At 37.4% G+C, this 25,097-nt stretch overlaps 1 protein-coding gene across 5 annotated transcripts in view; it reads right to left on the bottom strand.

Moving 5' to 3' along the window:
- ANO4 (anoctamin 4) overlaps nt 1-25,097 on the bottom strand; it is a 433,834-nt gene that overhangs the window by 195,837 nt on the left and 212,900 nt on the right. For 3 of the 5 annotated variants that reach the window (XM_078076469.1, XM_078076472.1, XM_078076473.1), the window contains one exon: nt 10,168-10,272. The exons of 1 other annotated variant lie outside the window; for it this stretch is intronic. In XM_078076469.1, the coding sequence (XP_077932595.1) occupies nt 10,168-10,272 (105 nt within the window). The remainder of the gene's footprint in view (nt 1-10,167; nt 10,273-25,097) is intronic. One more of the 5 variants, XM_078076470.1, reaches the window with a different exon arrangement.

Genomic DNA, 25,097 nt, shown 5'->3' with positions numbered 1-25,097 from the left:
AGGAACACAGTCTTGCTGGCACCTCGATGACTTCTGACCTCCAGAACTGTAAGAAAATAAATTTGTGTTAAGTCACTAAGTTTGTGGTAATCTGTGGCAGCAGCAAGAGTAAACTAATACACTTACTACAGGTGTTTAGACCTCGCAGCTCCAAAGAAAGAAACATCATGGTCTTTTCATACAACTGGGATTTAGGAGCACCTCTGCTGTGACAGGAACGCAAGGAAAGGAACAGTTTTGAAGGAGCACAGTTATGTCTAGTGTGGGAGATGTCAAGAGGAAAGACAACTTCTCTGACAACCCTACATAAAGAAACTCCCCCTCCTCCAATTATTCTCCATCCCTTCTCACTGCTCATTTCTTCACATCACTTATCACAAACTGTAATTATATTGTTTATTCATTTGTTTACTGTGTGATGGATATTTACCCTTTTAGAATGTAAGTTCCACAAGGGACCTTGTCTGTCTTGACCAGAGGTCCTGGCACAGCCCTCAACACATATTTGTTTAATGACAGAACAATGATCTCAAGGTGGACACAGTCTAATGATGTCTGAGAGCCCCTTTTCTCCAATGTCTTATGGTTCTAGGACTTTGCATATACATTTTTCCTAAAACAATTCTTATTCACAAGCCAGGAGCTCCACAGTTGCAAGTAGATACTGATGAAATTTTTAAGTACATAGTGATTAAATTTCAAGTAGATATTGATTAGATTTGAACAACAGGATAAAAATATTTCAGCAAAGTAGATCTGCTTACAATTCTAAACTCCACCGATCAGCTATGTGAACTTGTGTTCCCATTACCTCACTGGTGAGGCAGGTATGGGAAACTTCTCTCAGGGTGGCTGAGAGGATTCAGTGAGATCATATACATGTTAGTCTGACCCACGGCAGATCTGCAAGAAATGTTGGTTTATCAATTTTAGACACTGGGGCCTTACGTCAGCACTTGAGCCTTAGCAACACAAAACAGAAAAGGTGAGGCATTTACAAGTTGGAATGGTTGTTATGAAGGGTAGACTTGGGGTAAGGTATGAAATAAAGAAGCTAAAGAGGACACTGAGATTCATGTCCAACTGACTGACTGGCACCCTGGGTTCAAACTCTTGAATATCCATTCATCCTTCCATGAGAATTGCCCCTTTGCTTTTGCTAAGGTAGAAAATTACCAGATCATCTTCTGCTGGTGTCACTTTCTGGTGTTGGTAGAATCAGTTCTATAAAGCCCTCTATATTCTGGGGTTCCCAACTAGGACTCTGTTGTCACCCTGGAGATATATGGCATTGTCTGGAGACATTTTTGATCGTCATGGCTAAGGAGAGGGGGGTAGTGCTAATATCTAGCAGGTAGAGGCCAGGGATACTGCTAAACATCCTACAATGTCAGAATAGCCCCCTACAAGAGTTATCTAGTGCAAAACGTCAATAGTGTTGAGGTTGAAAAATTCTGCTCTACATTAAAGGCGCAACTATTTGATTCTAGAGGAACCAGCTCACTTGAAAAAAGAAAGAGAAGTCTGTTTTCCCTCCTGCTGCCCATCAGTATTACTGTCCGAAGTTGTTATGGGGCTAATGTTACCTGAGTTCTCAAGGGAAATCAGTATGTGGTACAATCTGATTTTTAGAGAATTAAGTGTTATTAAGGCACTGTTTTCACCTGCCAGCCTCTCAAGAGCCTTAGCAGAGATTAAAAATGCTGATCTGTATGGAGATTAGCATAACAATAAAAAAATTTTAAAAAATGCTGATCTGTCAAAAAATGCTCAGCTGAACACATGGTCAGAAGAAGACAGTAGAACATGTAGACAAATATACAGACAGAAGAAACATGTGCCCTTTACCAATACTCCCCCATTGTTACTGACAGAGCAGCTTTACAAGCTAAGTTTTAGAAACAAAATACAATATCCTTTGAAGCAAACTTACATCATTTCTTTAAGGAGAAAAACAACCCCCAATTTCAAAAGTTAATCAATTTTTTAAAAAATCTGTTTATTCGGCAAGTACTTAGTGGGTGCCTACCTTGGCCAGACACTGTGCTGGGTTAGGTCAAGTACTGGACATGGCAGACACGGCCCCTGTCCTCACACACCTCACATCCAGCCAAGGTGACAGTGGAGCCTTTTCATCCATGGCATGGATGTCACAAAGATACTCTACATCCAAACAAAGTTACTTTTAATGGATGCCTTCACCTTCCATGCAACCCAAGTAACAGACCTGCACTGCATCCACTCAGAGAGGGCTGTGTGAACAGAACTGGGAAGCTGAGTCACAACAGGTAGACACCATACACTTGGAAAGCAAGAGAGAGGCTCACATGATTCTCCCTCACAAAAAGCCGGCACTCAGCCTTATTTTTTTTTTTTATTAAAGATTTTATTTATTTATTTGACAGAGAGAGACACAGCGAGAGAGGGAACACAAGCAGGGGGAGTGGGAGAGGGAGAAGCAGGCTTCCCGCCAAGCAGGGAGCCCGATGTAGGGCTCGATCCCAGGACCCTGGGACCATGCCCTGAGCCGAAGGCAGACGCTTAACGACTGAGCCACCCAGGTGCCTCGGCACTCAGCCTTAGACGACCAGGGAACAGAACAGCAAAGACTCACATGTAACAGCTACACAAGAGTCAAAAACCTCATATTGCCTGGGAGACCAAAAACCTGCTAGAGTCTGAGTAAATCATCAAACTCAGCATAGGAAAGAGATTCTGAGTAAATCATCAAACTCAGCATAGGAAAGAGATTTCTGTAGGCTGACTTGCTATGTTATTCCACAATAGAGACGGAGCAGAGAAGTCAGAGGACCAGAAGGCAGAGTGATCCTGACATATTTCATGTGATGGGAAGGCAAGTTTACCTCAACAGTACTGAATCTACTCATTAAATACTTATAATTATTTATTCAGTGAAAATCCCTTGGATTATTACCCATTATTCATTCTCTACGGGGAAAAAGATCACAAATATATTTCAAGGGCTCAAATAAATAAGCAAATAAATTAATGATCTTCCGCCATTTGTTCACTGAGAAAACATTTAGGTTAGGTGCTAGGGTGGATGAAATCGAATCAGTGCTAAAAAGGCAGGGAAAATAAACAGTAAGTGTGTCTTTTAGAGAGTAAGAAATAAATACTAAAAAATCAAAGCCCTCGACTCACTGCTCTTTTAACTCTCCTATTCCTCAAATGCAGCAGAAAAACCCCACAGAGGCATTAACAGCACAGGAGTATTTAATCTCAGTATTTTCTGACGCAGAGAAAATCAAGTGAAATTATAGGTCACTGAAGAGAACATGAGAGGACTGTGTAGTGTAATCCAGGTTTCTATATCTGCCCTCCAGAGTGCCAGTTCATTTTACTATTTTTGTCCCGAGTTCCAAATTATTACATCTGATATTCAGAATTCTGAAGATATTGCATACTGACCTCAAAGCCTCATTAGAAAACACACAAAAAAGGACACCTTCAGGAATGATTTAGAATGAAAAGAAACAAAAAAGCTTGTTTACATCTTAATTTGAACATTTAGCTGGCTGTTTTATAACAAGTTCATCTTTATATCTAGCCCTAGGGTCTCTTCCAGGTGAAGGCCCAAGGCAGCTGTAAAACTGACTAGCAAATAGGAGGTGCTCAGTGCCCATTTTTAAGTAAATAAAAACTAGTTGTAAGATTCTATCAATTTGTTTTCTTATTCTAGTTATCTTAGTGGGATTGCTTCAAAGTATCTGTTTCTCTCAGACCCAGAGACTGAGTATGAAGTGGGAAGGGAGACAGAAGAAAGGGCACTATTGAGAGCCAACCTTGTATTAAGGATTTTCAGGTCTGTTTTCCCTTTTTTTCCTCAAAATACCTTAGGAGAAGGGCATTATAAGAAAGAAGGCAGGTTCAGAGACAGTAAGTAAGGCCATACAGCTAGTAAGTGACAGAGATGAAACCTAACCCAGTTCTGACCCCTAAATCCATGCTGTTTCTAGCTGGCTTCTTGTTTCTGTGGAAAGCATCCTACTGTTCTTAAATCATGTTTGGCTTGGGGAGCCTGGGTGACTCAGTCAGTTAAGCGTCCAACTCTTGGTTTCAGCTCAGGTCACGGTCTTGGGGTCCTGGGATTGAACCCTACATCGGGTTCCCAGCTCAGTGGGTCTGAGCTCTCCCTCCGTCCCTCCCCCTCCTCCTCCCTTCTCATGCATGTGGTTGCACACACTCGTGTGCGCTCGCTCTCTAATAAATAAATAAATAATCTAAAAAAAATCGTGTTGGCTTTCAAGCACAGGAAGTCCTTTAACCACCAGCCAGCTATCTTGTCACAGTTTTAATATTTATCTGAATAAAGCTAGACTTTACATCTGTTGCTGGACAGGTCTGACACTTTTTAAAATTTAACAAATAGATCCAGTTAAATGTTTTTAAAAATTCAGAGAAACACACAGACTCAGCACAGCTTTGAGCACCTTAGGCCGGGATTTTAAAGACCAAACATTACTTAACATGTATACCAGCAAGCCTAGGACTCTGCTCAATATACTTCGAGTGAATCTTACAACATCCCTAAGGCAGAGACTCTTTGGTTTACCAATGAGAGGAAAAAAGGGCCTAATTTGGAAAACTCAAAATGAAGTAATTGGAGAAGACATAAATCCTCCCTTAGCTAGTTTTATTCCTTTCCAAAGGTCAGTGGATTTCAAAGTGTGTTCCCTGGAACCCCAGGATCTTTTGGGGGGAGCTTCAGGGGAGATGGAAGGGACAAAGAGGAAACTGAGTGGGAAAAGCACTACACCCTCTACCCCCAGCCACCCCAAACAACTAAGTTAACTTTTTTATATATTGAGATTATATGTGAAAATATATTTGAGTGAGAAACAATAGATTCTACTGCTTTAAAAAGTTTGGAAACCTCTGCTAGTGTGGTACACCAACAATTAAATGATTATACTAACATCTCCCCAAAGAAAACCTGAGGAAAGAAAGCTAGGGTTCTAATTGTTATACATATGAGAGTAGGCACTTTTTTTCTGCCATGGGAAGTTTACTTGAAATACATTAAGATTCAAAATATATCTCTGCAAAGAAAAAAGTCATAAATTTTTTTTTAAATATGTGGTCATTAAAAAAATTTCATTGGCATTTCCTGGCTCAGTAATGATACAGTTTATAAAACAGAGCATAGACCATAGCATGGGGCATCCATAGGACACTCTGTCATGGGGCAAAGATCATTAACTTGTTCCTGGGAAAGCATGTTTCTCATGAAGAGCTTCTCTTGCTACTAACTTCATTCTAAAGAAAAGGACAGACACCTTGATTACTTCTACAACAAGGCAGATAATAACAGTACCTCTTAACAACCTGAGAATGATACTTAGAGAAGAACCAAGTACGTAATTCAAGCTTTGCTCAATAGCCTTGATTATCTCTTCACAACATGAAATGAAGTCAGTGATGTTCTGCATTAAAGATCCTCAGAGTCTCCTGACCATAACTTCCCCTTCTTTGGAAAAAGCATGAGCTCTGGATTCAGACAAGCCTGGGTTCAAATGCTAGTCCTCACACCTACTAGCTCTTAGATTGGGTTATTTAACTTATTCAAGCTTTAGTGTCTTTATCTTTTCAGTAGGGATAATACAATGGTCCCACACACGATTGTTGAGAGGAATGAAGACAAGGTAGCAGCCAACAGTAATGCAGCATTTGCCATGTGCCAGGCACCATACTAAGGGCTTTTCATAGATTTACTAGAGCTATCCCCCTTCAGATGTAGAAATTAAGGCAAATAGAATTTAAGACTAAATGCAGTAATATGGGTAAAAGGTCAACCACAGAGTTGCCAGGCAAGATTATATGTTCAATATATGTCAGCACCTCCGTCTTCCCCATCTTCCCCTTTGAAACAGCATGACCATACGGATTAAAAATAAAACTGGAAGTCAGGGCTCAAGAAATTGGATTCAAAATGACTCATTGGATGTCATTGAGAAATGACTCAGTCTCCGTGGGCACAGAAGCACAGAGCTCCACCAAAGCAGGAACACCACTGTGATCACGTGGACACACGTGCAAGCACAGAGGGTCCGACCACAGGGTAACAACGATCCTTCCAACCTCCAAGTCCTCATTTCAAACACTTTGCTTTTTGCTCTCTTTCCTTCGTTAGAACCTAATGGACTATAACACAATAATGTGCCGTGGTTTGAATGCCACTTGAGAGTCCCCACAGTCTGCAACTGTATATACTAGGAATCAAGAAAAGAAAAACTGAGGACAAAGCAGGAGGGGTGGGCAACAAAAAGTGTGGAAGGGGAGAGAAATGATCCCTAGAAAAGGCTGGGCACTGGTCATAATTTAAAGCAAGAATTAAAAGGTTCAGTATAGCCTTTGAATAATATCTTCTTTAATGGTTTGCTGATATAATAAATGCACATACACATACACACCTGCTTCATGGACTACAGAGCTTTAAGATGTGATTCTCAATCTAATTTCAGAATGAAATATTTCTAAATGTCTACTTCTAAAAAATGTCCAGATTTTAAAAGTCTGGTGGCTAAAAAGCAGGGTATTTTTGTTTTAATTGATATTATTGTACCTAATACAGTAGGCACTAAAATCCTTGGACTGTTAGAGGGTAAGAATCTTACTAGACAAACTCATCATGACATCAAGTTAAATCTGTCTCTAAGTCCCCACTCCAACTGGCCTGGTAGACCAGGTCAACCACAATTTAGATAATTAATTTCAGTCATTACTGACATTCCCATTCCTCTACCCCCCATATGAAGGACTGTAAAAGGTTCTGACAGAAGTTTTGTAAAGAGCAGAATGTTTAGAGACCACTCAGGTCTCCAAGCCACACTGCTACTGCTGAGCCACCCACTTTGCAAGTTTAGAGTAGAATTCATTCACTCACTCACTCACTAACAAAATTTGTTGAGCAGCTACTATACTCTGTATTCCGTTTAGGGTACTAGAGATACAACAAAGAAACGGGAAGATGAGACTGCCCCCTTCCCAGGATCCCTGAAGTTCCCTGAATTATGGAAGACCTGCTCCTTCCTCAGGCTGGAGAATCATAGCCAAGGCTGGCTGTTCAGGTGGCTCAAGTGCAGACTCCAGGCACACAACCCAGCCATTACCTCCCTTCCCCCCCCAACTCATGGGAAGCCATGCTACCACTGCAGGACAATCTAAGGGAACTGGACAGGAAATGCCTTTTCTCCCTCTGTCTGTGTGGGTATCTCTGTGTGTCTGCCTCTTTTTATGAAGGATTAGCCACTCAGAAGCCCAGACTTTCAGAAAACAAAAGCCAGGAACTTCAGATAACAGAGAATGCTGCTGAAACAAAGGAGTTTAGGGGACCTAGCTACCATCTTGGGATGGGGAACAACGGGTTAGAATAGAGAGAGGGAAAAATTACATCAAGGAAAACACGCACACGCACGCACACACACACCCTTACTTTATACTGCCACATAGAAATGCTTTCCTCCTAGAAAGCAATCAAGTTGTTTTCATTTTGAACAATAAAACAAATGTGATCTGTGTTTTAATTTCTCTTGAACTGAACTGTGCACCGAAACGTTCACTACTGCTTTAAGATACAGTGCATAATATAGTGCCAGACACACGACAGGTGACATGGAGAGATGGGTGAATAACTTTTCTTCTTTATAAGTTGTACATCTGTTATAGGGAAAGTTGAGAAACAGCTTTTAAATAGCTAGCCTCTCTAAAACATCTTTTGAACAGATAAAGCCATTTTTAGGGCATAAGCACTACAGGAAAAAAATGTAAACATATTTTACAATCTAGAAGCATGGGGAAGAATTCTTGCATCAAGACATAACAAAATAAGATTTTTTTAAAAAAAAATCCAGAGTAGTTCACTTTTCCTAATCGTGTTTATTTAATCTTTTATTTATCAGAACAAGGGCCAGCATATGACTAAATATTGACAATCAAATATTAACCATATAGCCTTGGGGAGGTATACTCAATTTTTTCACCTTTAAAATGGAGAAAACACATCTACTATTTCTTGTAGGGTTGTTTTAAGAAAAGAGATAGTAAGGGAAGAGCACTTACTATAATGGCTGGCCTACCTTAGACACTCAAAAAATGTTTCAAATTCTCTCTCACTCCCAGCTTGATCTTAAAGATCATACCTATATGTCCACAAAATTCCAAGAAAATAATGAAATCTTTCCATCATCTAAACAAAAATGTTTGCAGGAGAGAAGGAATTTTTCTGATGTCCAAATCCTATCTATTTTTACATTTTTGTAATTTGGTCTCTCGAAGCTTCCTATAAACAATAATCTAAGGTACAGCCCTTGAAGAACCAAACTATATGTTTTTATACTTAGAAATTTCAACTAACTTGTTAAATATCTGAATCACATTTGGAATCTAGGGTGAAACTGAAGGTAGATAAATGGCCCAAATCTTTCCTACCCAAAATGACGTTGGCCAAGTAGGCAGCTTCCCAAACCTACTTAGCATAAAACTTATTTTTTTTAAACAAGAAGACAGATTAGTTCCAAAGTATTAGAAAATCCTTAAACCTATAAAGAGTTTATTTGCATTTTAAGGTGAAATAATATTTCCCTTTTCTTATTTTTAAACTTAAATATTAACTACTCATAAACATACGCTTCTACTTGTTCACAAAGAGCTCACCATTCTAAACAATAAAAGTTATCATATACAAATGTGTCTTTAGTAAGATATGCTAACAAAAATTACTGTAAAAACAGTCTTATAAACATTTAATTCATTTTGATGTAAGTTCATGCAGCCCTAAAAAATTTTTAAGTTCATCTCCTGCACTTGCATAGAAGCCAACTTTTATCACTTATTAAAATTTAAAAAAAAATCCTTTCAGCACTATATAATATATCATCTTTCAAATCAGATGAAGTAATTACAGAATTTTATAACTTTCCATGAAAAAATTATTTTCGCTCCAATGTCTATTAATTGGATTTTTAATCTCCTGGGGAAATTTTTTCTCTTTTATTCATAACCTAATATTAAGGGATTGCCCAAGCAGAACAAATAGCTGGTCTTTTGTCTTTTTCATTAAAAGTATTTCTCTTAGAACCAGCCTCATCTTCAATTTCAGGATCCTTTTCCTTGATGTGTTTAAACCCCATACTGAGCACATTCAGAAAGGAATTAAATGAAGGGTAGGAGACCCTCCATTCCAGTCTGGCCTCCATTCTTGATATTACCTTGGTATGTAACTTCCACCCTCAGTTGTCCTACCTATAAAGTGGAAGTATTAATTATTTCAGAAGGTCAGGAGGGCAGTATGATGACAAAAGGGGATAACTGCTATAAAGATGTTTAAAATTGCTCATTAAAAGTTTAGTATTAGAAATGCAGTGTCACAAAACTAAAAGTAGCAAAAAATTACAGTGGTTCTTCCTACAGTGCTCTTCAGATCCAACTCCTTCAAACATAACACTGTAGAATACTATTTGATTTTAAAAGAGTATCATTATCTAGTATTGGAGCTCTGATAATGAAACACGAATGTTAACGACTTAGTCTATGATACCACATCATCCATCCTCAATGTTAAATCTACAACTTGACTAAATGTATTGATTAAGATCAAATTCTTAGTAAAAACTATAAAACAAAGTAATGTAAGAAGAATAAATGATTAATCAAAATGCTTAGAAGAGAGGGGTCACTTCTCAAGTCACAGCCCATCATCAGTGACTTGAGATACTCATTTTGGAGAATAAATTTATGATTTCAGGTTACTGCATCAACATTTACTTCTTACTACTGTACATCTGAACAAATGAATAGTATTCTAGTAATAGTATTCTCAAAAATTTATTTGATTATGATTAATCAAGGAATCTAAAAAATTATAGTACCTAGCAATTTACTAAATATTATCGTATACTAAATATAGAACTAGAGTTCTTCCATCAGGCTTCTTCAAAGACTCCAATACTGTGTGGCTCAGTTTCACAAACTAAACCTGCATTTCACTAACCATCTCTTCTGGTCTCAAAATTATTTTACACAGTATCTCCTTTACGACATTTTTTTTTTAAACTTGGCATCTAGGGTTTCTAGTTTTATTATCCCTCCCAAGTATTAGAATAGTTTCTCCTTTCATGGTCAAATTAAAATTTGAGGGAAACTTACTTTCTTGTATTGCATTAAGAATCTCTGAAAAGTCCACATCACTCTTTGGGCCGTCAGGTAGTATTTGCATATCCAGCTGGTAGCCTTGCAAATCCACACCTCCTTCTAGAGAAATGAAAGATATTCATGGAGTTTGCACTGGTTATCAGAGAGCCCAGCATTAGGGTCCCAAGGAGAAGCAACGTCAAAATCTAAAAAGAACAGCCAGCTGATTTGCCAATGATCCTCCCTCTTAGAAAAATGACTTTAAAAAAAAATGAGAAATATTACCAGCCATTTGCTCCTTATGGGACCAACAAGGTTTAATTGTATTTCCAACGTAAAAAATTAGGCAATTACTTTATTAAAATACCACACACTTCATAGTATTTACTGATGACTTCTTAGGTGAAGAATAAAACATGTTAGCCTCCACCCAAGGACATTTAAAATTATTTTCAGCTTCACATGGCTAAAAAGTAATATTCAACACAAATACTTTTTTTTAAGATTTTATTTATTTATTTGACACACAGAGAGAGAGAGAGAGACAGTGAAAGCAGGAACACAAGCAGGGGGACTGGGAGAGGGAAAAGCAGGCTTCCTGCAGAGCAGGGAGCCTGATGCGAGGCTCGATCCCAGGACCCTGGGATCATGACCTGAACCAAAGGCAGACGCTTAATGACTGAGCCACCCAGGTGCCCCTCAACACAAATACTTTATATCATCTTCTATAAAATTATAATAATTCATTCTTAGAAAAGGATTTAATATTCTTGATATCACAGGAAAAAAGACATCATTTTTCCCATCACAGTTGAACTTCCCTGCTATATCATTTTTCAATTATACCAGAATACTTTTATTTCTTCTATGAAGTAATTAAATCTCTTGTGCTAGATTTGTCTCATGTATTTTTGGTATGCTCTAAAGAAGAGGGTTTTTTTATGCTGTTCCACACACCTATAGAACATTTAAGGGTGCCAAAGAAAACAAGACATCAAAAAGTAGCTTTATCACTAACAATAATAAACCTTCAAATGCTTTTTAAAATAATCACTAAGAACATCTCCAGTCCTGAGGAGTCTAGAAGGGCTAAAAAGCCAGTGCTAAAATAAAAAGATAGCCTGATGAATAGAGTGGGACATAGCTTCCAATATTTTTGTAGAAATAATTATTTCATAAGCCCAGGAATTATTCTTAGCCTTGAATAAATTTCAGTTACACCCTGAAATCAAAAGAATACAACACAGTCACTATCGTATAAGGACACTCATTCTAGAAGGGACATGAACACAGGTAATATAATAGACGATGAGCTTTAGAAGGGCAGGAACTTTTACTTGCATGCTATCACCCAGTACCTAGAACAGTGCCTAGCACCGAGTAGGCAGGCCCTCAATAAATGCAGGCTGAATGAATGACTAAGGCTACATGATAATTATGAAACAAAGGCCATAGAGCCACAAGGAAAGTTATAAGCCCAGATTATGGAGTCCTGCAAACCAGCATTCAAATTCTTATTAGGAAACACTGAATCTCTCTAAATCTTGGTTTTCTCATCTATAAAATAGGGGTGATAATAACAGTCTCACAGAACAACCATGAAGACTAAATGAGATAATGCATGAAAAGCTCTTAGCTGTCAAATAGCACTCAGTAAATGGAAGCCATTATATTATCATCCATAATAATGTGTTAAAGGAACATTGACATTTATACAGAAACTAGCTACTGAATAACGAGATGGAAGTCACAGGTCTGTTCTTTGGGACACCAGCATGCATTTCAGTGACTATCAAGCATGTCAAGCACTGCAGATACAGTGAACTTCTTAAATGCATGCATGTGGTTGTCTCACTGAAGTTAACAGTTGAGACTAAGCTTTTCAACAGGAATTAAAATGGGTTATTTGGTTCCCCCCGCCCCCCATGGCCAGTTACTGTGCATAAGTACGGGGAAGTTCTGCTGCTTTTCAACCTCTGCTAAGGCTAGATGCCCCTGTTCTGCCCAATAACCAAAGGCCTCATAATAACAATGACAAAAAATAAATAAGAATATTCAATACTGCCTATAGGCTGGTTCTGGGCTATGTACTTTACCATCTCATTTAGCCTTTACCTTTGAAAACAAGGTGCACTGGGAAGGAATAATTTGCCCAAGGTCACACAGCTACTACGTTGTCAAGATGCAACTCCAACCCATGCTCCCACCAGTCTTGAACACTCCCATATCAAAGCAGTCACAAATACAGGCTGTTAGAAATAAGGGAAATGGATTTACCAATAGTCCCATATTCTAGTGCTTCAGACCATGACCAATACCATTACATAACCTAAAAAGCAAATGACTTGCTAAATAGGCTAATAAACAGGAGCCCAAATTATTTACCTTGTGTGTCTTAGTCAGGAGCTCATAAATTCATATAGAAGTAGTTTTGACTAATAAATAACTACAGTTTCTAATAACCAAAATTCCACAAATTTTAGTAATTACTTTTTTGTTAGAGAACAGTATAGGAGCATAGAAAGTCACAAAAGAAGCAACATAAAGGAGGCATTCAGGTCGTTAAAGTCTGTCTTTAAAGAATATTTAATGCTTCAGATATCAAGAAAATGTGAGGAAAATGGATACAAGGATAAATAGATTTGTTTCAAGTATGTTTATAAAAAATACCTTTTTGACCACAGAGTTGAGGGTCCATTTCTGGGCTCTCTATTCTGTTCCATTGATCTATGTGTCTGTTTTTGTGCCAGTACCATACTGTCTTGATGATGACAGCTTTGTAATAGAACTTGAAGTCCAGAACTGTGATGCCACCAGCTTTGCTTTTCTTTTTCAACATTCCTCTGGCTATTCGGGGTCTTTTCTGGTTCCATACAAATTTTAGGATTATTTGTTCCATTTCTTTGAAAAAAGTGGATGGTATTTTGATAGGGATTGCATTAAATGTGTAGATTGCTCTAGGTAGCATTGACATCTTCACAATATTTGTTCTTCCAATCCATGAGCATGGAATGTTTTTCCATTTCTTTGTGTCTTCCTCAATTTCTTTCATGAGTATTCTATAGTTTTCTGAGTACAGATTCTTTGCCTCTTTGGTTAGATTTATTCCTAGGTATCTTATGGTTTTGGGTGCAATTGTAAATGAGATTGACTCCTTAATTTCTCTTTCTTCTGTCTTGTTGTTGGTGTATAGGAATGCCACTGATTTCTGTGCATTGATTTTATATCCTGCCACTTTACTGAATTCTTGTATGAGTTCCAGCAGTTTTGGGGTGGAGTCTTTTGGGTTTTCCACATGAAGTATCATATCATCTGCAAAGAGTGAGAGTTTGACTTTTTCCTTGCCAATTTGGATGCCTTTTTACTTTTTGTTGTCTGATTGCTGTGGCTAGGACTTCTAATACTATGTTGAATAGCAGTGGTGATAGTGGACATCCCTGTCACATTCCTGACCTTAGGGGGAAAGCTCTCACTTTTTCCCCATTGAGAATGATATTCGCTGTGGGTTTTTCATAGATGGCTTTTATGATATTGAGGTACGTACCCTCTATCCCTATACTCTGAAGAGTTTTGATCAAGAAAGGATGCTGTACTTTGTCAAATGCTTTTTCTGCATCTATTGAGAGGATCATATGGTTCTTGTTCTTTCTTTTATTAATGTATTGTATCACATTGATTGATTTGCGGATCCAACCTTGCAGCCCAGGGATAAATCTCACTTGGTCGTGGTGAATAATCCTTTTAATGTACTGTTGGATCCTATTGGCTAGTATTTTGGTGAGAATTTTTGCATCCATATTCATCAAGGATATTGGTCTGTAATTCTCCTTTTTGATGGGGTCTTTGGTTTGGGGATCAAGGTAATGGTGGCCTCATAAAATGAGTTTGGAAGTTTTCCTTCCATTTCTATTTTTTGGAACAGTTTCAGAAGAACAGGTATTAATTCTTCTTTAAATGTTTGGTAGAATTCCCCTGGGAAGCCATCTGGCCCTGGGCTCTTGTTTGTTGGGAGATTTTTGATTACTGCTTCAATTTCCTTGGTGGTAATGGGTCTGTTCAGGTTTTCTATCTCTTCCTGGTTCAGTTTTGGCAGTTGATACATCTCTAAGAACGCATCCATTTCTTCCAGGTTATCTAATTTGCCAGCATATAGTTGCTAATAATATGTTCTTATACTTGTTTGTATTTCTTTGGTGTTGGTTGTGATCTCTCCTCTTGCATTCATGATTTTGTTTATTTGGGTCATTTCTCTTTTCTTTTTGATAAGTCTGGCCAGGGGTTTATCAGTCTTACTAATTCTTTCAAAGAACCGGCTCCTAATTTCGTTGATTTGTTCTACTGTTCTTTTGGTTTCTATTTCATTGATTTATGCTCTGATCTTTATTATTTCTCTTCTCCTGCTGGGTTTAGGCTTTATTTGCTGTTCTTTCTCCAGCTCCTTTAGGTGTACGATGAGGTTTCTTGAGAAAGGCTTGTATTGCTATATACTTTCCTCTTAGGACTGCCTTTGCTGTATCCCAAAGATTTTGAACAGTTGTGTTTTCATTTTCATTGGTTTCCATGCATTTTTTTAATTCTTCTTTAATTTCTTGGTTGACCCATTCATTCTTTAGTAGGATGCTCTTTAGCCTCCATGTATTTGAGTTCTTTCCAACTTTCCTCTTGTGATTGAGTTCTAGTTTCAAAGCACTGCAGTCTGAAAATACGCAGGGAATGATCCCAATCTTTTGGTACTGGCTGAGACCTGATTTGTGACCTAGGATATGATCTATTCTGGAGAATGGTCCATGGGCACTGGAGAAGAATGTGTATTCTGTTGCTTTGGGATGGAATGTTCTGAATATATCTGTGAAGTCCATTTGGTCCAGTGTGTCATTTAAAGTCTTTATTTCCTTGTTGATCTTTTGCTTAGATGATCTGTCCATTTCAGTGAGGGGGGTGTTAAAGTCCCTCACTATTATTGTATTGTTGTCAATGTGTTTCTTTGCTTTTGTTATTAATTGGCTTATATAATTGGCTGCTCCCATGTTAGGGGCATAGATATTTACAATTGTTAGATCTTCTTGTTGGATAGACCCTTTAAGTAGGTTATAGTGTCCTTCCTCATCTCTTATTACAGTTTTTGTTTTAAAATCTAATTTGTCTGATATAAGGATTGCCACCCCAGCTTTCTTTTGGTGTCCATTAGCATGGTACATGGTTTTCCATCCCTTCACTTTCAATCTGGGGATGTTTTTGGGTCTAAAATGAATTTCTTGCAGACAGCATACCGATCAGTCTTGTTTTTTTATCCAATCTGATACCCTGTGTCTTTTGATTGGGGCATTTAGCCTATTTACATTCAGGGTAACTATTGAAAGATATGAATTTAGTGCCATTGTATGGCCTGTAAGGTGACTGTTACTGTATATTGTCTGTGTTCCTTTCTGGTCTATGTTACTTTTAGGCACTCTCTCTGCTTAGAGGACCCCTTTCCATATTTCTTGTAGGGCTGGTTTCGTGTTTGCAAATTCCTTTAGTTTTTGTTTGTCCTGGAAGCTTTTGATCTCTCCTTCTATTTTCAATGACAGCCTAGCGGGATATAGTATTCTCGGCTGTGTATTTTTCTCATTTAGTGCTCTGAATGTATCATGCCAGTCCTTTCTGGCCTGCCAGGTCTCTGTGGATAGGTCTGTTGCCAATCTAATGTTTCTACCATTGTAGGTTACAGATTTCTTGTCCCGAACTGCTTTCAGGATTTTCTCTTTGTCTCTGAGACTCGTAAGTTTTACTATTAGATGTCGGGGTGTTGACCTATTTTTATTGATTTTGAGGGGGGGGTTCTCTGTGCCTCCTGGATTTTGATGCCTGTTTCCTTCCCCAAATTAGGGAAGTTCTCTGCTATAATTTGCTCCAATATACCTTCTGCCCCTCTCTCTCTCTCTCTTCTTCTTCTGGGATCCCAATTATTCTAATGTTGTTTCGTCTTATGGTATCACTTATTTCTTGAATTCTGCCCTCGTGATCCAGTAGTTGTTTATCCCTTTTTTTCTCAGCTTCCTTATTCTGCATCATTTCGTCTTCTATATCACTAATTCTCTCTTCTGCCTCGCTTATCCTAGCAGTTAGAGCCTCCATTTTTGATTGCACCTCATTAATAGCCTTTTTGATTTCGACTTGGTTAGATTTTAGTTCTTTTTTTCTCCAGATAGAGTTTCTCTAATAACTTCCATGCTTTTTTCAAGCCCAGCTAGTATCTTTAAAATCGTCATTCTGAACTCTAGTTCTGACATCTTACTAATGTCCGTGTTGATTAGGTCCCTGGCAGTCGGTACTGCCTCTTGTTCTTTTTTGTGAGGTGATTTTTTCCATCTTGTCATTTTGTCCAGAGGAGAATAGATGAATGAGAGAACAAAATGCTAACAGGGTAACAACTACCCCCCAAAAATATACACTGAACAAATCAGAAGAGACCTGAAACAGGGGGAAAAGAAAGGAAAAGAAAGAAAAAAGAAAAAAAAAGAAAAAGATAAAAACAAACAAACAAACAAACAGAATATGATCAAATATGATCAGGCTGGTGCATAGATCAGTGCCACACACTAGATTTTGGGCGTCTTTTGGTCTGTTAGAAGAACGTGCCTCCTAAAATTTTAAAGAAAGAAAAACTTACATATGTACAAAAATAAGGGTAAATACGATGAAGAGATGGAATATGACTGTGAAGATGAAAATTATAAAAGATTTTATAAAAGGAATTGATAAGAATAGAATTTGGTTGAAAAAAGAAAGAAGAGGATTTAAAAAAAAAAAAGGGAGAGAATGTGATCAGGCAGGAGACTAGAACAAAGCCATACACTAGAGATTCAAGATATATTTTGGTCTGTTAGAAGAAACTGTATCCCAAAATTTTAAAGAGAGAGCAACTTATATATATGTACCAAAAATAAGGTTAACTACTATGAAGGGATAGAATATGACTCTAAAAATGAAAAACAAAGATAAAAAACTTTTGCACAGCAAAAGAAACAGTCAACAAAACCAAAAGACAACCAACAAATGGGAGAAGATATTTGTAAATGACATATCAGATAAAGGGCTAGTATCCAAAATCTATAAAGAACTTATCAAACTCAGCACCCAAAGAACAAATAATCCAATCAAGAAATGGGCAGAAGACATGAACAGACATTTTTCCAAAGAAGACTTCCAAATGGCCAACAGACACATGAAAAAGTGCTCAATATTGTTTGGCATCAGGGAAATCCAAATCAAAACCTCAATGAGATACCACCTCACACCAGTCAGAATGGCTAAAATTAACAAGTCAGGAAACGACAGATGTTGGCGGGGATGCGGAGAAAGGGGAACCCTCCTACACTGTTGGGAATGCAAGCTGGTGCAGCCACTCTGGAAAACAGTATGGAGGTTCCTCAGTAAGTTGAAAATAGAGCTACCATACGACCCAGCAATTGCACTACTGGGTATTTACCCCAAAGATACAAATGTAGGGATCCGAAGGGGTACGTGCACCCTGATGTTTATAGCAGTAATGTCCACAATAGCCAAACTATGGAAAGAGCCAAGATGTCCATCGACAGCTGAATGGAGAAAGGAGATGTGTTATATATATACAATGGAATATTATGCAGCCATCAAAAGGAATGAAATCTTGCTATTTGCAATGACGTGGATGGAACTGGAGGTATTATGCTGAGCGAAATAAGTCAATCAGAGAAAGACATGTATCATATGACCTCACTGATATGAGGAATTCTTAATCTCAGGAAACAAACTAAGGGTTGCTGGAGTGGTGAGGGGTGGGAGGGATGGGGTGACTGAGTGATAGACATTGTGGAGGGTATGTGCTATGGTGAGCACTGTGAATTGCGCAAGACTGTTGAATCACAGATCTGTACCTCTGAAACAAATAATACCATATACGTAGAAGGAAGAAAGAAGAAAGAAGAAAGAAGAAAGAAGAAAGAAGAAAGAAGAAGAAGAAGAAGAAGAAGAAGAAGAAGAAGAAGAAGATAGCAGGAAGGGAAAAATGAAGGGGGGGAAATCGGAGTGGGAGACAAACCATGAGAGACTATGGACTCTGAGAAACTGAGAGTTCTAGAGGGGAGAGGGGTGGGGGGATGGGTTAGCCTGGTGATGGATATTAAAGAGGGTATGTACTGCATGGAGCACTGGATGTTATACGCAAACAATGAATCATGGAACACTACATCAAAAATTAATGATGTAATGTATTGTGATTAACATAATATAATAATAATAAAAAAATATCCTTTTATAGGACTAGGAAAAAAGGCAGGAAGAAAATAGTCCAAATGGGTACACAATTTGTCTCTCATGTATAAAATTATGGGTATATATTTTTTTATTCTTTATCTTCTCTATTTTTTTTTACAATAAACAAAATATTTTTATAATTTTAAAGTCATTAAATTCAGATTGTGGCATGGGGAACATTAAATATTGAGAGTTCAGGATTCAAGTCTTTTTTTTTTTTTTTTTTTTTTTTTTTTAAAGATTTTATTTATTTATTTGACAGAGAGAGAGACAGCGAGAGCAGGAACACAAGCAGGGGGAGTGGGAGAGGGAGAAGCAGGCTCCCCGCTGAGCAGGGAGCCCGATGTGGGACTCGATCCCAGGACTCTGGGATCATGACCTGAGCCGAAGGCAGACGCTTAACGACTAAGCCACCCAGGCGCCCCCAGGATTCAAGTCTTAAAGACTACAGATGTTAAGCCAGTAATGGATTAATCTAACATAAAATTTTCTAAATTAATGCAATTCTTAAAATATATAATTTAAAGAGCTCCAAATTGCAGGATGCAACATTCTCATCATGGTAAACTGTAAGATCACATTTAGAATCCCTAAAATATAAAGTATTTTCCTTCCTCTGCTCAGAAGAAATATAAAATATACTTTAAAGTGTAATATAAGGGTCTGGAACTTCTGGAAGGAAGTCATTCATTAATGTCCAACATGACAAAGTAGGGGATGCTATAAAACAAGGACTTTTGTAAACTTTCCTAAATAGAAAGTGATCACTTGTGCAAGGACATTTGCAAATGAATCCTTCAAGGTGACGATCTTTACCTTTAGCTCATACTGCCCAGTGAGCAAGACAAAATACTTCAATACAAGAAGTTCTATGTCTACTTTGAACTTCTGATATTTATTTGTTGTTAGTCCTATAGTTTTGATATGATCTCTAAAATCAAAGCTCTTTCTACAGTCACTGATGCCTCTGACTTTAAGTCAAAACACAAAGCTCTTTTTCAGAAGCAAGATGGTGAAAGTGTCATAGTTTCAAACTGATGAAGTTTTAAAATAAAACATAACCCACTGGGTTTCAGTAATTGACATGCAACCAAATGTAATCCCAAGGAAACTAAACCAATAAGTTACATTAAAAAGGGAAACTTTGAAAGGATTCATGAAGATGTGGAGAATATAATGAACAATTTTAAAAATCAAAAATAGCCATAAAATTCATGTGATCTCCAAATCTGCCTTGAGCTTTTCTTACACTTGATTGAGTGATGATACTCAAATCTTAATTGTGACTCTGTTGTGTGAGAATAAAGCTGAAAGTAGTTCCAATAAAAAGGAACTTTGATAACAGTGCTTACGTTTAAGACCTTCCGCTGAGCAAACAATATGTTAAAAAATCATTTTAGATTTGTAACTAGTTTACATGGACTTAGCTAAATGCTTATATACAAAAGGAATTAAAAAAAACAAGCTCTAAATAGGAGTCTCAATTAGCACATACATCGATGCCTCTCCCATTCCATCTCTGTCTGTAGAAATCCCTTTCTACTTTTAAGGCCCAAACTAAGTGCTCCACTTCAGGAAGCATTTCTTGACCCTAACAAGCAAACACCATTTTCTACCATTTCTATTTTGAACTTCTATAGTTACCTATATTTTATCTTTTCTATGGTACATGTTTTCCATCAAAAATAAGGTAAAGTATCTAGCACAGTTTGGAGTAGACACAGACAACATGTGAGCTCCTATCTTTTCCCATCTAGATTTTCTTCTTCATCTCTAGCACCCTCAACTAGATTATAACATGATGGAGGCCTGGGACCAAATTACATCTACCTTTTTATCTCCTATAGAATCAAGATCAAGGCCTTGAACATACTAATTGCTCAATTAAAGCTCTTATACTGCAATTTCATATTACTAGTAACAGTGGATACAGACTGAGAAAACATCCCAGTTTTCTTTCATCATCCATAATTTTAAGGCATCTTGATAGGTTATCTATCAAGACAACTATGAAAGACATGTTCTAAATCATGCATTTACTTTTTTGTGAGCTCTTCTCAAATCTTGTCAAATAATAAAGAAAATGCTGACGTACCAACATCTTAAAGCTTATAATGAAAGTCAACAGTTGCCAACCTTACCCCTTTCTCAACTCCAAGCCTATTCCTTTAGCACAAATACTCTCAAGAGTTTGTTTTTACTTCTTTTGGCTATTTCCATGTGGGTATTCCATTGTTTCTTGATCAATTTTATATATTACTTATTATTTCCTACTATGATAAAAGACAATATAAGTTATATGACTGACTGCCACTTCCTCTTGTCCTCCACCCATCCATCCAATCATTATTTTTAGTTATTCTGTTATATTGCCTTAGTTTAACATTAAATGACTTAAAATTCAATTTCTTGTTCAAATATAAATAGATCTTATATTTGCAAATTAACACAAAGTGGTATAAAAAAGCAGATTTTGATACTACATTGACCTGGATTTGAATTCCATTTTTATGTGACCCTGAGCCATTAAATAATGAGCCTCATTTTTCTCATTTATAAAATGGAAAGGATGAAATTTTTGAGAAGCTCCATTAAAAATTATGAACAATTGTTTACATACATGCAATTATGGCTCATAGTGTTAGATCATCAAGTGATGATCAATTTTCTATGTCTCATCTGTCTAATTTTATAATGACATATTCCGTCTCTAAAAATTAAGGCCAATTCCAAGTTTAGGGTCTAGACTAAATGAAAACAATGCATTAAAAAAACTCTGTAATTAGACTTGGAATAATTATTTCATGTTGAAACAAATAAAGAGAAGTGTGACAAGTTAAATCTTACCTTCGCCATGCAACACAAAAGAGAGGGAACTCTATAAAGTAGGCTAAAGGGGACAATGGTATTTACTGTGATTTCCTCATAATGAATGATGCTTGATTTGAGCATCTGTCTACATTCTATTTATATTCTGCAAATAAAAATTGGTAGTTCCTGTCCTGTGAGGTATTTTTAATACAAATTGTCAAGTGCAACATTTTTACAGAATAGCAAACAGTGATACATCAAAACTTGATATAAATATCTAAAATAAATCCTCACCTGTAATATTTTTGGACTTAATAGGCTGCAGAAAACACCATTTCTGTAATTGAGAGTTTGTTTTCAATTCCCCATAGTGAATTCAGTGTTTCTATGACAGTGTTAAGATGAAGAACGGTATTAAGAAGGGGGAGAGGTACATTCTGTCTTCTTTACAAACTTTCCCTGCATCAGACAGTGTTCAAGATAGATCTTTTAAGGAGCAAGAAAATAAATTCAGTTCTTCTGAAGGATCTGAAATTGGAAACCCTAGATTTACACATGGGATATTCCACTGGTTCTAGAAAAACTTTCCATCTCTGTGTCTTTACTTCATTTATAGTGCTTACCAAAATCTATTTAGTATGCTATAAGCTAAAAAAGCTTCGCAAGAGAAGATGCTTCATAAGTGCTATTGTGGTGAGCACTGTGAATTGTGTAAGACTGTTGAATCACAGATCTGTACCTCTGAAACAAATAATACATTATATGTTAAAAAAAAAAGAAGAAGAAGAAGAAGAAGAAGAAGAAGATAGCAGGAGGGGAAGAATGAAGGGGGGAAAATCGGAGGGGGAGATGAACCATGAGAGACTATGGACTCTGAGAAAACAAACTGAGGGTTTTAGAGGGGAGGGGGTTGGGGGTGGGGGGATGGGTTAGCCTGGTGATGGGTATTAAAGAGGGCACATTCTGCATGGAGCACTGGGTGTTATACGCAAACAATGAATCATGGAACACTACATCAAAAACTAATGATGTAATGTATGGTGATTACCATAACATAATAATAAAAAAAAGTATATCAGAGAAAAAAATAAATAAAAATATAGATCAAAATTAAAAAAAAAGATACACAAATCATTCTTTCATATTAGTGTTGCATAACTATAAATCTAGTGATATTGCAAGATCATTCTCTTACAAAAGAAAGCTCAGCATTGTATTAAAAGGAATAAACAGACTGATTCACCCACACCAATCACTGTAAAATCTAGATATTCTTTCAAATGATTAACACTGAGTAGTTCTAAGGACTCAATTCTGGACTGGGTTCTGACTGGAGAACCACATTTGGCTAATAGCGGGTAGATGTTTTTTGAGTCTAAAATGGAAAGAATAATTCTAGTACTTGAGCCAGTAATGGCTGACTTTCAACAAAATTGTTTCCATGTTTCTCAGGATTGGCAAAACAGTGATCTCCTAAATTATAATGCATCCTTGCACTAGGAGTTCCAAAGAGGGCTTGGAAATCAGAGCTGCAAAGCTCCAAAGGGCAGGAAGGATCTGTGAGTCCTGCAGGCAGCGCTCCATGGGGGGCAAGCAAAGGAGGGGGGGGGGAATCTTCCAATCTCCTAGCTGATGAGTTCTGTTGCTATGATGACATGCATTCTTACAGAGGAAGGGAAGAAAAAACCTCAGGATTAGGAGGGTTTACAGAATAGAAACTGTGAGACCTTCAGCATTACTACAATGTTGCTATTCTCTTAACTTGCATGATAAATCTACAGAAGAGCTTCAGATGAATGTATCAGAGTATGGCCTTGCAAGACAACAGCCTCATGAGCGTTCTGTCCATTGTGTACATGACCTTCACCTCTAACTGAGGAAATTAAGCATAGTAGAAGTTTACTATTAACTACCATAATTAAGGGCTTAGGTTGGGGTTAGGTTACTAGTTATAGTTGTATGGTCTTGAGTTAAGTTGTAATTTAAATCTTTCCCAGCTTCCTAAATATAAAATTTTTGAAATAACCTTGGGCAGAAGGTAAGAGTTTTATGTTACACAAAACACAACCCTTGTTCCAGAAATTAGTCATTTGGTTTTCCTTGTGACTGCCTTTTCTGCAGCTTTTCTTCATTCATTTTGTGTGTTCAAATGGTTGTGAAAGGATCCTTCAGAAAATTCTCTCTTTATGCATCATATAAGTCAAAATATGTGCATATGTCCCTCAGCAAAGGGAAAAGAAAATGTAAATATCTAAGGGAAGAATTTGGCACATATTTTTAGAAAACACAATTTTGTTACTCAGCAAATGAGAGCAAGGAACACAGATACCAATGCCCAAAATAGCTTGTTTTCCTAAGCACCCCATATTTACTAAACTCACAACACACATCAAAAAGGAAAAAAAAAAAACTTAAAGAGGAAGAGATTCAAATGAAGGATGATTAGTGTTATTTCCAAATCATACAACTGACTGTTCTGAAAGACACTGCGTTCACCTTCAACACTACGAGAAATGAAACAGAAGTCGAAAGTAAATCTTATAGTTCTTCTACCACATAGTTTCAAAGCCACGTGGAAGATCTTATCTTCCAGTCACATGAAAAATCCATTTCACAAATAAAACAAACATGTAATTTCACCCAGCTTCAGATCTATTCAGGAAGAGTAGCCAGGTTCTTTAGGTTCAGTAAAGAAGCTTCAGTCACAATTCTCAATGTTTGTTTCCAGATAAAGTGAAAAAAAACACCAAAATTTCACTCTCAACTAACTCTCATCTTCAAGGGGAAAAAATGGCACAGCTGGGAAAAAAACTCGTAAGAAATTAGATATAGGTCTTAGTTAGGGTGCACCAATTACTGATTTTATACTTTTGGGCAAGCAATTTCCTTTCCTGAGCCATAGTAAAATAAGAATAATTCCACCTCATGGACTAGTGGAAGAACTAAATGAGATATAGAAGAAATATTTGTGAAAGCCCCTTAGAGGGCGCCTGGGTGGCTCAGTTGGTTGGGCGACTGCCTTCGGCTCAGGTCATGATCCTGGAGTCCCAGGATCGAGTCCCGCATCGGGCTCCCTGCTCGGCGGGGAGTCTGCTTCTCCCTCTCCCGCTCCCCCCTCTTGTGCTCTTTCTCTCTCTCACTCTCTCTCTCAAATAAATAAAATCTTAAAAAAAAAAAAAAAAAAGAAAGCCCCTTAGAAACAGTGAGGCATCATTTAATGTGAGGTAGTTGTCTTATGATCATTACTGTTTTAAAGAACAGCCATCCATTTGCTTTTTCCTTACTTTTTCCCTAGAGAATGAGTTGAATCTCGACTCTCATTCTGGCAGAACTAGAGATAAGTCAGCCTTCATTTGGCTTCTTAAGGAAGACACAAGTCTTTCTTAGCTTTTTTTTTTTTTTTTTAATCTCTCCTTACTTGCTCCTTGTCTCTCTCTGTCCCTTTCCCCATAGCTCCTGGTACTGCTGTTTTAAGAGGTGAAAGACAACATGAAAGGCACTTGCTGAGTTCAGTCTGTTCCCTAATTTGAGATCAGACCTTGACATGAGGGCCAGAAAGTAATAGTTAAACTCAGGGAAATGGGAATGTGTTCCATAATATTGGAACCAGAAAAAGGGAGGATGAAAAAAATAAAGGCCTAATGCAGAGTAAAACAAAAAAGAAGCTACAAAGTAGAGCATCACTTTCCAATGAAATCCTGGTCCTTTCTTCAGCATGGTCTTCTTATGCTAAGATTTGAACTATTATAGGGCTTGTAATTTAAATTTTCCAAGGCTCTGTTATACTAACTTGCTAGAAATATATTGCCACCACATCATTTGAAGAAGAAGGTAACATTAGCACATTGAATGAAAGA

The sequence above is a fragment of the Halichoerus grypus genome, chromosome 6 (assembly GCF_964656455.1).
Source record: "Halichoerus grypus chromosome 6, mHalGry1.hap1.1, whole genome shotgun sequence".
NCBI lineage: Eukaryota > Metazoa > Chordata > Mammalia > Carnivora > Phocidae > Halichoerus > Halichoerus grypus.
Note: the sequence above shows the minus strand (reverse complement) of the source record. Positions and strands in the feature narration are given on the sequence as shown.